General features: G+C 42.2%; 1 protein-coding gene across 9 annotated transcripts in view; it reads right to left on the reverse strand.

Moving 5' to 3' along the window:
* RAPGEF6 (Rap guanine nucleotide exchange factor 6) overlaps positions 1–12,485 on the reverse strand; it is a 129,780-nt gene extending 117,295 nt beyond the window's left edge. For 7 of the 9 annotated variants that reach the window (XM_069028713.1, XM_069028712.1, XM_069028718.1 and 4 more), the window contains exon 1: positions 8,026–8,769. In XM_069028713.1, the coding sequence (XP_068884814.1) occupies positions 8,026–8,094 (69 nt within the window). In that variant the 5' untranslated portion in view covers positions 8,095–8,769. Of the gene's footprint in view, positions 1–8,025; positions 8,770–12,345 lie in introns of those variants that run through there. The other 2 variants (XM_069028716.1, XM_069028714.1) reach the window with 1 other exon arrangement.
* Between the last annotated feature and the right edge of the window lie 1,628 nt (positions 12,486–14,113).

Below are 14,113 nucleotides of genomic sequence, written 5' to 3' on the forward strand. Positions count from 1 at the left end.
AAAGAGGTAAGAGACTCCACTGCACAGTATCAGCACAAGGAGAGGCTAAAGCGTGCCAACCATTCTTCCCAGAGGGTGACAAGATGTTTGGCTTAGAGACACAGCTGTGAGTGACCACTACAAACAAAAACCCCAGGGTCTACCCATACCAGGAAAAGCAGCAGCAACACAGTCCCAAGGACCTTTCAGAGAGCCATATTTAAAGAAGGTATCTCAGAAACCAACATGATCCCAACCAGTTTTAACAACGCTGCTCCAAGCCAATCACAGAGACACTTACAGAAGCAATGTCCATGACTTTACACCGCAATGATAGAAGTATCAAATACTCATTTAACCAGTGAAGAAGCCCTGATCATCCCCCAGCTGCCAGGGAGATCAGATACCTCAAAGTCACAGGTATTAGATGGAACAACCGTATGCGTGTTCCACCTACACAAGGTGATGAACACTGAATGTTCAGTCTAATTTACTTCCCAGAATTTTTATTAAAAGTTTGCTTTCCTTGGCACTTCATTTTTTGTGGGTTTGGTTTTGACTTCTTTTGTTTTAAACAGCTGTGATTCACAACGATCTTCCAAAAATAATTAACAAATTATATACACCTACTCCAAGGCAACTTAAACATCACAATGTTTCCCTGTCTCCATCACAGTTTGTTTTACTCCTTTCACCCCTGCCCAAATTTTCCTTTCCAGGACAGTGCTCAACATCCTCAACCACAAAACAGGTTAATATGGACTCTAAAAAATCAAAACACTCACCCATCCCAAAACATTCATGCTGATTTTCTCTACTTGTTTAATATTACATTTTTTTGAACAAGGAAACTTTGTTAGACAGACTTTAAATTTCAGAAAAATCTTGTCAATGTCACTTCAGTAAAGCCAGTAAATGTACTCAAAACTAAAGCAGTTCCCCGAAACCTGATTTATTTCATTGGGACCACAAATCAATGTCTGACTGAAGTCAACAGGCTTTACTGTTAGGAAAGCTGGAAAAAATACTTATTTCTGAGAACTACCAGCAAAGTTTCCTTGCAGGTATTCCAACCAGACAATAGCTGCAGAACAGCCAGACCAGATCCTGCCTCTGTGAACAAGGTACCTTGTCCAAGACTTAACATAATGTTATTTGTGTCTCTAAGACATAAATAATCCAAAGACTAACATGAGCAACACCTTCAGGCTTGCTGATGAAAGCACAACAACAACAAACTCAAAAAAATGTTCAAAAACGAGCAAAAAACCTTGCTAAGACAGATATTGAAGCCCATATAGCTGGGTATTTACATATATTAACATTTGTTAAAGCTGGTAAATGTTCCAATATTGTATTTTGGTTTATTTGAAACAGCAGATGGATTTTATTTTTTATGTTCACCTAATTTAGGGCTGATTTCAGCTTCAGAAAGTGTGTTGTACTTAAGGTTCCAAGTAGTGATGATCTGAATTATTTGGATACTGATATACGCCACGTTGTTGAGTACCTCTGGCCAATAATTTAACTGTATGTCATGAGCACGGACCTGTGTCCACATAGCAATGAAAACATAAAAAAAACAAACACAACTGATTTTTAAGTAAGATTTTGTAAATTCAAAGTCAATCCTATGATCAGTTACAGATTAAAGATGCTAATCAAGGTTCATTTCAATTATCCAGAGAAGAGATTTCACCCTGCCCAATCTTGGGGAGGGGGACACCACATTTTATCTGCACTGGTTTCCCTGGGATGTTTAGGAAGACTGAACAACTACTACCAACATGCACCAATTGGTATTTATCTGAATTTTTGGAATAAAAGATAAAAATACATCTGTCAAAGAACATCACTCTTGATCACCTCAGAAAACAAGGTGCAAACACAAAGTTTATGAAAATTAATTATCAAGCAGCATTTATTGAGGTAAAACAACAGTTTGCATGCTTGGCTTTTTTTATTACAGGAAAACCACAGATCTAATTGAGATCTTAAGAAATAGAATAAGAGACAACTACTGTCGGTGGCGGAGTGGGGAGCGGCGGGACCCGGTGGTTACCCACCTAAAGCACAAGACAAAATAGAGGAAAATCTAAACACTAAAAACTTCCTAACCCATCAAGCTGACAGGTGAAGAGACACCGTTTTCCCCAAGCTTTGAGGCTTGTTGGACAATCCCCCAGGATTGTCAATGCTGTATTTACCATGAGCTTAAATACATTAATTTAATGAGCAGCTGGGAAAAAAAAAAAGTGGTTTTGTTTTACCTTCAACTGAAAGCTATGTGGCAGGGAAGCGCAGAAGGAAGAAAGAAGGTTTATGACTGTTTCATTAAAAGTAATAAGAATTTCAACTTCATTAACACAGGAACTATAGTCTGCTTTCGAATAAGACTCAATCTTAAGAGGTGTCAGCCACCACTATGATCCTCAATGTGCCATTCCTCATGTACCTCTGTTCTGAACTTTGGTTTTAGTAGGCGGCTATAAAAAAGCTTTACAACGCATTTCATTTAAAGAGACTAACCTAATATTTAAGAAAACCTCGCAAGTCTAAGTCTTTCCTAGTCCTAGCAAGATGCTGATGGAATATGGTGTCAATGAAATGCTTGCACTCTCAGCGTCTTTCTCTAAAGCTGCAGTTACTCAACATTTTTGTCCATGAAACAATTTTTGCACATGTGATTTTTCAATCATACCATGACCATAAATAAAACTGCAACTGTTTCCTTCACAGAACTATTTATAAATTAGTCATATTACAAGGTTTTATGTTTTTCTAACTGTAAAAGATAATTGTTGCCCTATGAGCACAGAAAGGCTATCTGCACAGGGTACACAAGGACCCAGGAAGGAATTCGTTAGCAATAAATTGCAGGCATGTTAGTACGTGTTCCTATCACTTTGGTTATCACCAGTGATAACTAATTTTTCCACTTTAAAGGTCTTTTCCAGCTTCCCAACATAATCACATGCCAAGAGCAGCCCAAGTCTCTGCATGGTGAGAGATCAAAGTTATGTAGCACTGGTCAGTGCATCTTTGATCAAGTTTTCAGGAGATTTCTCTGGCAAAGATACTAAAGCAGAAAGACACAGAACAATCTCAAGGATTTTACAACAGTTGGCTGCTCCTCATCTTCAGTTTGAGCTCCAGAACCGTTACCTGCATGACAAAGTCTTACAAAGTGTCACCTATAAAAGAACAGATCACCAAAAATTGGGAATGAAAGTGTAACACAGAGGTTAGGTAGTAGAAAATTATGACAGGAGTCAGGTTTCCATCACTCCTCTGTCCCTGTTTTGGAGGCCCACATACTAACAGTAAGGGGTTTTTATTTAATAGATACTAGCATCTGCAACTTCATTTAACACAAATTTCTTTTGGCTTTACAGTAACTGCAAGCATCTCCACTTTTGTGGTGACTCTACAATTCTAATTACTTTCAAAGGCTATCCAAAACCAACACCCTTGATACAGTTACACTCCTAAAAGCTCACCTCAGATTATAGAAACAATAGATTTTAACAACGGTTAATCCCATTTCACCTACCATATTTTGAGAAAATTATTAATAAGATGAAAAAAAACACTTCAAAATACCAGTTATTTCTGGAAACAAGAAGCAGATGTTCTCCTCTGTTTGGCTCAGCTGTGCTACAGTACAAGAGTGCCTTTGTTATGCTGTCAGCAATAATTTATTTTATTTATTACAGCTATTTTATAATGCCCATCAATGTACTATTTGTGCATGATTTACATTCACGCAGATCTATTTCTCTATATCTAAGCCATCAAGAAGCATCACATACACACTCCAAACAGCAGACCCAACTCTGCAAATTAGGTTTTTTCCTCTTTCCACTGTATTAATAAAAAGGGAACAGGAAGAGAAGACGGAATTAGTATTGCCAAATGAAGTCAAATTAACATTAATCAAGAACTACTGCAAGATGAAGTTAGGAAAATACAAGAGCTCAAAGTATAAACTCCAACTCTTTGAAGTCAAATAAAGGCAAAGCTTTCTGAACCACGAAAGTAAACACTGTCTAGAACAAAGTCATGAAAAACTAAAAAGATACTATATTGGGAAAAGGTTCCATTAAAAATGGAAGAGAGCATGCTCATGGAGGAGAAGGAAAGACAAAGAAAAAGGAGCACAATCATTTGCTGTTTGGCCCTATCAACCACTGAGCCCTTATCTGTGGCAGCATGAACAACTCCTCTAAAGACCGACATCAGAGCCTTTGTATGGATCTGGTAAGGAATTCTGGGCCTCAGAAAAAATTAAACCTTTAATGAGAGCACACACATGGTGGCACAAGCATTCATCCTTCCCTCCTACTGCTTTGAACAAAAGATTTTCTCCTATTAAAATATTTCCAAATTACTAATACCCCCACCTGTGACAAGAAACAGCAAAAACATTGCACAATAAATCCCATATTTCCAAGCAAACACTGAAGGATCTGCATGTATAAACACTCACAGATTTAGCACCACGTAGACATCTCCATAACCCTGGGAGAAAAATGCAGATATTAAAATATTAAACAAGTGTACAAAATCCTATTGTTTAAGTATAGGCATGATTTTTTTTTAGACTGATTAAGTATCCAACTACTGCCACAGTTTCCTCTGTCTGACAAGACAGAAGGGATGATTTGTTAGGATAATCTGTTATCAAAACTAGCATCTGAGAGAAGCCTCACAAATTCTGCACTTTCAGGCCATACCTGAGAGACAGGTATACAGATTTATTTCCAGTGTCAGCACAGGGTCACAGGCCATCAGGGAACCAGCAAGATTTGACTAAATGGGACTCACTCAAATCCTAGAGCAGCATGTGCTACACAAACAGGCATCAAACCACTAGGAGACATTCTGGAACTCTTTCCACATGAGAAGTCACTTGCATCACATATGAACAATATGCACATCCAGTGATGGACCAAGGGAGAGGAAAGGGAGAGGAGAGGGAGCAAAATATTTGCCAGCCTTTGGTAGTTTCAAAAAGGATTCTAAACAGAGCAACACAACAGCAATTACATAAAAATGTACACATCATTAAATTTTTGCTACAATCCCTACAAATTCCTTGAAATAATTCCCTCTGGCAAATAAATTAAAGATTGTAACATATGAAGTATCTGAGCAACAACAACTAAAAAAAAATCAAGTGTGTACATGCCTAATATGCATAACTTATACACTTTAACAATTAGTAAACACTGGAATGTTACCACAACGCTGAAAACTTGCCCTAACTCATATTTTTCCAAACAAAATATTTGTAGCATCAAGAACTAAAATACTTACTTGAGCAAGACACTGAGATAAATTTCAAAATAAGTAAATTATAAAAGTATTTTAATATCTCCCTGCTTAGTTTAGTAGTTCTTAGAAATTAAAACATTTTGCCAAGAAAAAGACCTACAATTAAAATCATATGGATAATTGTACTACTTGTAAGCAAAATCTGGCATGTGGAGGGTTTATCTGTATTTTTCCAGAGACTACACAGATGACAGGAACAAAGCACCAGACCATGCTACTAATCAGCACAGCCCCAACCCTGTAATTTGTAATAAATACCCAGGTAAACTGCTCATATAAACTGCAGGAGCAGAAACAGAGATAGGGGCAGAGAGGGACTGAAAACGACTGAAACTCATGTGGATGAGCAGCTTTTGCTTATTATAAAATACCAGTCATGGCTTGGGGAATTTGAGGGGGTTCCTGTACAAAAACGCAGTCCAAGTGCACAAGCAGCCCCGTGCAGCCGATTTTGTGTGGGAGGAGCTGATGATACCCTCCCACCAGAGTAGGAGGGGAGAAATGAAGCCACACTTTTTGCCTGTGTACAACTGGATACTTCAAGACAGGAGTCACCAGATCATTCATCCTGTGCAGGGACACCCAAAATTTGGGTATGATCCTAATGGCTGCACTAAGCAGGTTTCAGCTTCCCTGCCTCAAGTCTTGCAGCCTACAGAGGAAAGAGGATAAGTCAGGATGTTGAGAATAAATAAATAAATAAATAAATAAATAAAATTGCAATGGCTTTCTCCAGTTCACTTATCACCCTATAGCCATCTGTCCTCACATCCCAGAGCAGATGTTTGGAAAATCTGCCAGCGTGACTGTGACAGGAGATTTCACGCTTTGTATCTGAGCAGGTAGCACAGACCCCCAGGTATACCCTGCTATCAAATTAGGGAAAAGCTTTTCTTTCTAAATGCATGTAAACAAAAGCATCCCAAGAAAACAAAAGTGACTTGATTGTAATTACCTACTCAGCAACAGGCAGCAAGAACCGAGGACCCAACCCTGCCAAGTTTTAAGTACACGTATAATTTTAATCACCAGTAGTCTCACTGTGCAGTGTCTCTAAAAGCCTGCCAAAACAGGGCCAAATAAACAAAGGAATTCAGATTTTTTAAAAATCATTTTAGAAGTACCATTACCTAGATTAGCAAAGATTAGATTTTTTTTCCCCACAACTAAGATACCTTGGCAAATTCAAACTTGCACACAACCCTGATGTCACTCTCAATGGGAACCTACACAAATGCACACAAACCCACAAGCAGTCAGTCATGATATCTGACAGTTTAACACTACAAGGTTAAGTAAAATAATTATTTTAAGGCAGTTTTAGCCTAAACTAGGTGATAACCATAAATAATTCCATGACAGCTGCTGGGGGAAAAACTGGGGATGCTTAAAAAAAGAACAAAAAGCCCTACATAGCCACAGAGGTTGGTACAGCAAGTAGGAGCGGTGGACAGAGGTTCTGGGCCAGGCCAGATTACCTGTTTCCCAAAGTCCAAGCCATGACAAGCCAGCACAGAATGCCAACTCATGAATGACACTTCTGTGATGAACCCAGTTGCCCAACACTGCAAGCCACACTAGCAGAGGAATTTTGCTAACTGAAGACTCCAGCTGAAGAGAAAGAAAGAAATGTCTGAAGCAAGAGGAGAGTGCTAAAAATAAGGAAAAGAGAATGGACACAGAGACTACCTCATCATTAATTTAGAGACACAAGGAGGAATGTGTTGGATATCCCAAAGTGAGTAACCATTGGGACTGAACTTCTGTATTTCACTCACTAGACTGACTTGAAAGGTAAATAGGGGCTCTGTCCCGGTAGGATGCACTCCAGAGCAGCCTCTGAGCAGTTCCCTGAGTAGCCCTTCCATACCTAACTTATAAGGAAGACTAGGCAGAACATTCTGTTATCCACTGAAGTATCAAGGGAGAACAGATGTTTCCCAGTCTCCAAGAGAAAAACTCAAGAGTGTATCACTTCACAGCACTAATTCTTGAGCACATTAAAAAAAAAAATCACAGCAAGGGAAACAAATAAAGGAAGGCAAAGGGTAAGTAAGCAAACAAACTCCAATCAGACCTTCAACAAATGCAAATTATATCAAACTTACTTCATTATTAAGTTAATGCTCCATGACATTACTATTCCCAAAAATACATGGCTGACTACAGACCGGCTTGTGGGCTTGTGGGGAAGGGACAGAGAAGGCAGTTAATTAGAAAATGCATTTTATTTTAGCTTACCAGCCTCACACATTTCTATACTCCCACTCACTGCAGAAACATCTTTATGAAGTCTGGGCAGCATAATTAGTTTGGTTTTGTTTAAATCTGCATCACCGTACAGGTAAGCAAAGACTTTCAGCTCCCTAACTTTTCCCATAAGTTTTGCATCACTGAAACATGCAACATTTTACTTTTCGGTGATCTACTTCTTCTTGTTCTTCTTCCGACAGCTGGCCCAAAGTACTTCATGAAGAGCCTTGTGCCTGTACCCAGTGTGTTACTGGGCGTTTAAACCACTGCTGGTCCCGAGAGGGCCAACTTTGGAGAAAAATAAATAAATAACCGAGCTCCAGACAGAAGTTTGTGCTCCAGCCCGGTCTTATGTGCGCACCGCGGACCCTAGGCTGTCGGAACACGGATTTACGCAAAGGAAAAGTGAGAAAGTAAATAAAAAGACTCCCTGGGAAGGAGCCGGAGACGCCTTACCTCCGGAGTGCGCTCCGCGGGCTTCTTCCGCAGCGCCTGTTTGATCCTGGGCTCCACCGGGGCGCTCATCCTCCAGCCCTGCGCCCCCCGCCCCGCGGCGCCTCGAGAGCGGCTGGCGGGGCGCTGCCGCGGGGCGCGCCGCGATCACACCGGCGCGGCCCGCCGGGGCTCCCGCCCGGGCTCCGCCGCCCTCCGGCCCCGCAGGGAACGCGCCCCGAAACTTTCGCCGCGCTGGGGCCCGGGCGGGGAGCGGGAGCGGACCGGGGGAGGCCGGGGCGGGAGAGGGACCGGGCGCGGTGCCCGCCGCCGGGCTGGCTGCTCACCAGGCGGGCGGCGCTCCGGGCGCCTCGGGCTCAGCGGCGGCGGCGGCGCTCGGGGCGGGCGACGGCGGCTCCCGGTGCGTTCCCGGGGCGGCCGACGCCGCTCCCCATCGCGGCGCGAGCGCTCCGTGAGCGAAGTTACCGGCCCGAGCGGGACTCTCCGCGCACTCGGCCCCCGAGGCTCCGCCCTCCACGCCCGCACAAAGCGATGCGGGCGGGCGAGTTGTTCCGCGGCGCGGCACCAGAAGGTCCGGAGAGGAATCCCACGACCGGGTACGAGCCCGCGTCTCCCCTGAACACGCCGGGAGTCGCCACCACCGCCCAGACCCCCCGTCCCGGTCACCCACCACGCATTCCCCACTACGGAAAAAAGCGAGAGCGGGCCCTTCAACCCAGACAATCAGCAAGAAGAGAGAGGGGCGGAGCGGAGGAGGAGCGGGAGGGGCGGGAGGGGCTGTGGCGAGCACCGGCCCCACGCGCCGCGGGGAGGGTGGGGGGTGGAGCCGGGGCCGGGGCCGAGGCCGGCGCGAGGCGAAGGCTCGCGAGGGTTGGGAGGGACCTGGCGCCTGCGCCTTGTGGGGGCGCCGTCTCCGAGCGTTCAGGGGGCCGTGGGCTTTTTCTGAAAGTCGCTTTTGTGCTGCCTGTACACTCGACATAAGGCGTTTTCTGCATTAATCTACATCCGAAATAAAGCATTTTCTGCATCACTTGGGATCAGAGTGTCCGTGATCAGGCATAACATGCTGTCATGGCACCTCTCCCCCTGAGTTTGCGTGCGTTGCCCCTTTCCCTCACACAACAGTTCATAGAATATTGACCTCCGTGATTCCTGAACTTCTTCAAGCCTTTGGCTTAGGTCGCTTCTGGAGGAGTGGCCCCATCCTCGCGGTCCCCAGCGAGGCCTCGGAGCGCCCGGCCAGGCACGGTCCTGCTCCCCGCCCGCAGTCGCCGAATACAGACCTCGGCATTAAATACAACGAAGGTGCTCCCACAGCTCGAGAATCCTGTGGGGTTTTATAAACTACCTACAAGCCCTGCATTCCTGGTCCTGACGCCCTCAGGGACAACAGGAAGCAGCCACATACCAAACACGCCTCGCAAGATTTTCCTTCCTACTGCAAGTCCGATTCTGTAAATTTATGAGATCAAAGCTTTGCAGGCACACCACTTGAGTTTGCCCTTTTATTTTTTCCTCTTTCCTTCCTAATAACTAAGAGTGTTTTTGTTTCTGCCCTTTCTCCAGCTACCCCTTCCCGTTCTCTTTACTACTTGCCCTTTATGGCACAATTACATTGTTGTGCTCAAGGACTTGATTGTCCCTTCCACATTGTTTTATAATATTTCTAGTGTTTTCTTCCAAAAAAAAAAAATCTGAGGAAATGCGGCGTTTCCTCCACTGTAGACTATTTTAACGCTGTGCCTGGTATCACTGCAGGCACAACCACCATGGGATGGGCAGCTGGGATCTAAAGAACAGCTACTCTTAACATCACAGTCATTACACTGCATCCACAACAGAGAGAATATAAGGTGCTCCCAAAACTGGCAGGAAAGACACAGGTTTCAGTCTCATAAAGTCTATCAAAACTAATGTTCTTTCTTTTTTTTTTTCCTTCTCTTTGAACTTCTGTTGTAAATGTAAGATTTCCAAATATCATGTCTATTATGGTTCCAAAGGTCAGAAGTTTGTACTAGTTATTTCGCAGAACATGTTATCCTCTTTCAACTCTAGTACATAAAATATTATTTCCTGTGGTGTGGGAATCTTCAAAGTTTCCCTGCCAGGAAACCAAATGGAAAATACAGAGATTAAAAGTTCTCCTGAGTAACTAAGGAGAAGAAAAGAAGAAGAGAACTGAAGCATGAATCCTTCTCTATTAGGAAATTCTTCTTTTATTTCTTCAGTTTGGGTTTTGTTTTTGTTTTTTTGGAGATGTAACAGCAAAACAAGAGCTTTACCAGCTCAGTTTATATTTAAAGATAATGTAAAAGATTAGTCAATACTCCCCAGGTACAGGTGGCTGGAAAAAAAATTAATGAACAACTAGAAAAAACCCTCAGATTTTGGTGAAATCTGCGCAGTCACAGTTCTCATGGATCTGAAATAATTTAAGCCCTATTCTTGGTTTTTAGAAGGAAACTCATTTTACCACCTATTCCAGCTGTTCAGCATTCCTGCAATGAACACAACACAGAAGTGGACATGCACCGTGGGAATAAAGTTAGTAGCCTATAAATTCCTTTTCCTTTCACACATGAATTCTCATACTGGACACCAGCCTACAGCCAGGCACAGGAGCAATGAGGGAGCCAGAAGTATTCCATAGGAACCAAAGCTGCCATTCCAATTTAATTGCTTGACTCGACTGACCCGTGAAACAAGACTTTCCTCACTCCAAAAGTACCTGAGTTTGGGTAGGTAGTGACTCTAATAGCTGCAATTATCTCAGGGGCTATTTTAGCCGTAGGGTTTATTTTCCCAAATATCTGGAGAAAATGGAAACGAGCGTCATGATCCTCACTGTTCACTGGTGTTACAGCCAATGTCTCCACGTGGTAAAACCAACAATTAAAAGGCTTTCACGAGTAATTTCAGGGCTGGGATTAAGGGATGTGGCCAAGCAGGATGCCTATTGTCCATGCAGAGGGGAAAATTTGCTTGCCTTTTGTCTGGATTGTATCCCTGCAGAAGGTAAAGCATCATCACTTACCACAGTTTTTTAATTGGAAACTAACAGTATCTGTATCATGCAAGAATCAGAGGTGTTTTGCTATTTATACAGATGAGTTGCAGTGTCAAGAAATTAAATGTTTCTGCTTCAAACATCCATGAATTTGGGAAGACCAGCTGAGTTAGAGTACATCTCCTCCTCCCCGTATGTTCCCTCAATTGTTCTGGTTCACTGACACTCCCAAAGATGCCTTTTAATCTAACGCCTTTTACCACCATGTGCATATCCCAGATTCCTCAGGGTAAAACTCAATTCCTCACCTCTCCCACTGGGAAAGATTCATAATCGTCATGCACTGAAATATTTTTATTTTTGTGTGTTTAGTATCCTGTGAGTTTTATTACAGTCTGGCAATTTCCTTCTTCTCATTCTCCAATCTGGCTGTTAGGCTATTGGTTTTAATTTCTTAGCTTTGGAAAAAAAAACTCCTTTGGACATTCATGCACATCTTTGGCAACAACTACTAGCTAAGTATGTGGTTAACACACTGCAAGGAAGATACACAAATTAATTCTCTCCCTGTCTAGAGGAAAACAAAATATTCTGGGATTCCCAGTGGGAAGAACCTCTTCAGATGGTATTACCATATATGCTTATTCTGATGATGAACTTCCTGAAAACTGGGGAGGCAAAGCGATCATTAGGAATCTTGTGAGAGCTCACGTTTTGCAGGAAAGTTACATTTTTGCAAATAGCACAACACTACTTAGGTAGCTACATAAGAACATTGATCTCCTGGCTATAACAGCATTTTGCAGCTCAAAATTTCCATTTCTGAAATTAAAAGTGAAATACCAAATTATTTTTTGCAAAATCAAGAGCAAGACTGAAATGGTCAAAATACTGGACCACTAATTCTGCTCCTTCCAAAGCAAAATTCCCCACTGTGCATATTCCCAGAGTTTCAGTTCAAAGTATAGTGGTAAAAGTAGAAAAGAAACAAAACTGTGAGATCATTATCTTTCTGCTGTATTATAATAATATTAGTTTAACATTTAGTTTTTTAAAACTAAACCCCCATCTTTCATCTCTTTAACTCAAGACTAACATGGCTTTCCTTCTAAAAAAAATCAGCACAGATTTTTCCTGAAGGACTTTCCTTCCATATATAGATTTTTCCTGAAGAGTAGAAGCCATGTACACATAAGCAATTGCAGATCTCCTTGTGACAGTCAAACACTTATTTTTCAGCCTTTATCAACAATACAGAAACAAATTGGGAGCCTGACACCTTTTAAATGTGGGGATGGAACACTTTCTCTACTTACATTTTACCTTCAGTGGCAATTTTCCTTGCTTTTCATGTTCACTGTCACACATCTGTGATAGTCTTTAATGTGCTGAGTGCTGGTGTGAATGGACTGGGAATTCAGTGAACCTTAACATTGAAAGGTTTTAAGATATATTATTATATTATATTTAATGTGCAAAGAGAGGGAATGACAAGCCCCAGCTGCTCCCAGGAGCAGCCTGAGCCGTAGCTCAGCTGGAAGCAGTAACAATTTCCTATGTGTTAGTTCCCAATTGAAGGACGCATCTCTCAGCTGAGGGCAATTTGTGGGATGTCCACGGGTAAAGCTTCATGGAGGGCAGGTGGAAATTCTGAAATAACAAATACTTTATGCTTGAGGATGCAGTGTGTTGGGAACATCTTACACTGATCTTTGTGTCAGGTAATCCTTGGCCAGTGCTTATGGAGTTCTGGTTCCCAAGTCAGGAGCAATCTGAAAAGGAAACAGTGAATTTGATTATTTGCTATTCATTTACTAAGGTTTCTGTGAACACAAAGACAGGCATTGATGCACTCTCTGAAACTTACCACTGAGGACAGTGAAAGCTGTTTGTGTTGAAAGAACACTAGCTGTCCAGTGACACTGACATGTATGTTCTCATCTTCCTCATTTCCCTTCCTAGTTCATATGGGAAACAACAGGTATGAAGAAGGGCATTGGTCTCCCGTGCCGCTGCTGATTGACTTGAAAGGGTCTGTCCATGGCCTGTTACCACCCTACTGTAGTTACCAAGCCTTGATGAATATGAGTGAGTGGGATGAGGAAAGAACTCCTGCCAAGTCACTGGAGCATCCAAATCGCCTCAGGCATGGTGTAGTGTACAACATTATCAACAGTGTCTGATAAAAGAGAATAAGAACTGAAAAAAACCCATTCCGATTTGTTACAAAATAACATTTAAACCCCAGCTGCTTTGCTCCAAGCCACGAGTTCTTGCTACACACTCCTCAATGGAACAGCTCTGTCTGAAACAACCTCTTATATTAAAATTTTTGTGTGTCTTCTGCCACTTTGTTTTTACTACACACAACCTACAGATATTTGATTCCAGCCCCAGCACTTTGTTGGCAAAGTCCAAAAGAGCATATGGATCTGTCTAGGTATTGGTGGTATCCAGAAACAGTATACAGATGTCCACGCTCAAGCCTAAAAAAATTAAAGATGAGGGGTGGCGGGGGAAAACCTGCCCTGACAGGAGGTAATCTGGAGTCTGATGACTGCCCCATTTGCAGGTTCTTTGTTGCTATAATCAAGTTACAGCTTCAGCTGAAAGATTTTCTTTTCATTTGTCATCAGAAACCTCATGCCAAAAAACATTAGAAAGGGGAGAGTGGGTAAAAGAATGGGCTGGGCACAGATAAAGATGAAGACTTAAGTAACAAAATGAAAGAACAGTCTCAGCATGGGAAATTGTCCAGCAGTAATTTGGTATCAGTTGCCAATTTAACATATCTTATTCCAAACATTTAATGTCTCTTTCATTAATTTTTCGGGGTTGTTAAAAGTTGTACAATTATAAGCTGCAAGAAGATTTCACAAACGGTGAAGATTTTGTGTCTGTAACCTGTTATAACCCAGAGAGAACATGCAATGGCATTTGTATTTTTCTACTGAGTAGCTATTTTCAGAGGCAAAAAGCCAAACACTTGCAAAACTCAATGTGACCATTCTGTGTATCTGTGGCATTTGTAACTGGACAACACTTTGGCCAACAACACTGAGTTGTTAAAAGAACAGGGCATGC

Source organism: Aphelocoma coerulescens, chromosome 13 (genome assembly GCF_041296385.1).
Source record: "Aphelocoma coerulescens isolate FSJ_1873_10779 chromosome 13, UR_Acoe_1.0, whole genome shotgun sequence".
Taxonomy (NCBI): Eukaryota; Metazoa; Chordata; class Aves; order Passeriformes; family Corvidae; genus Aphelocoma; species Aphelocoma coerulescens.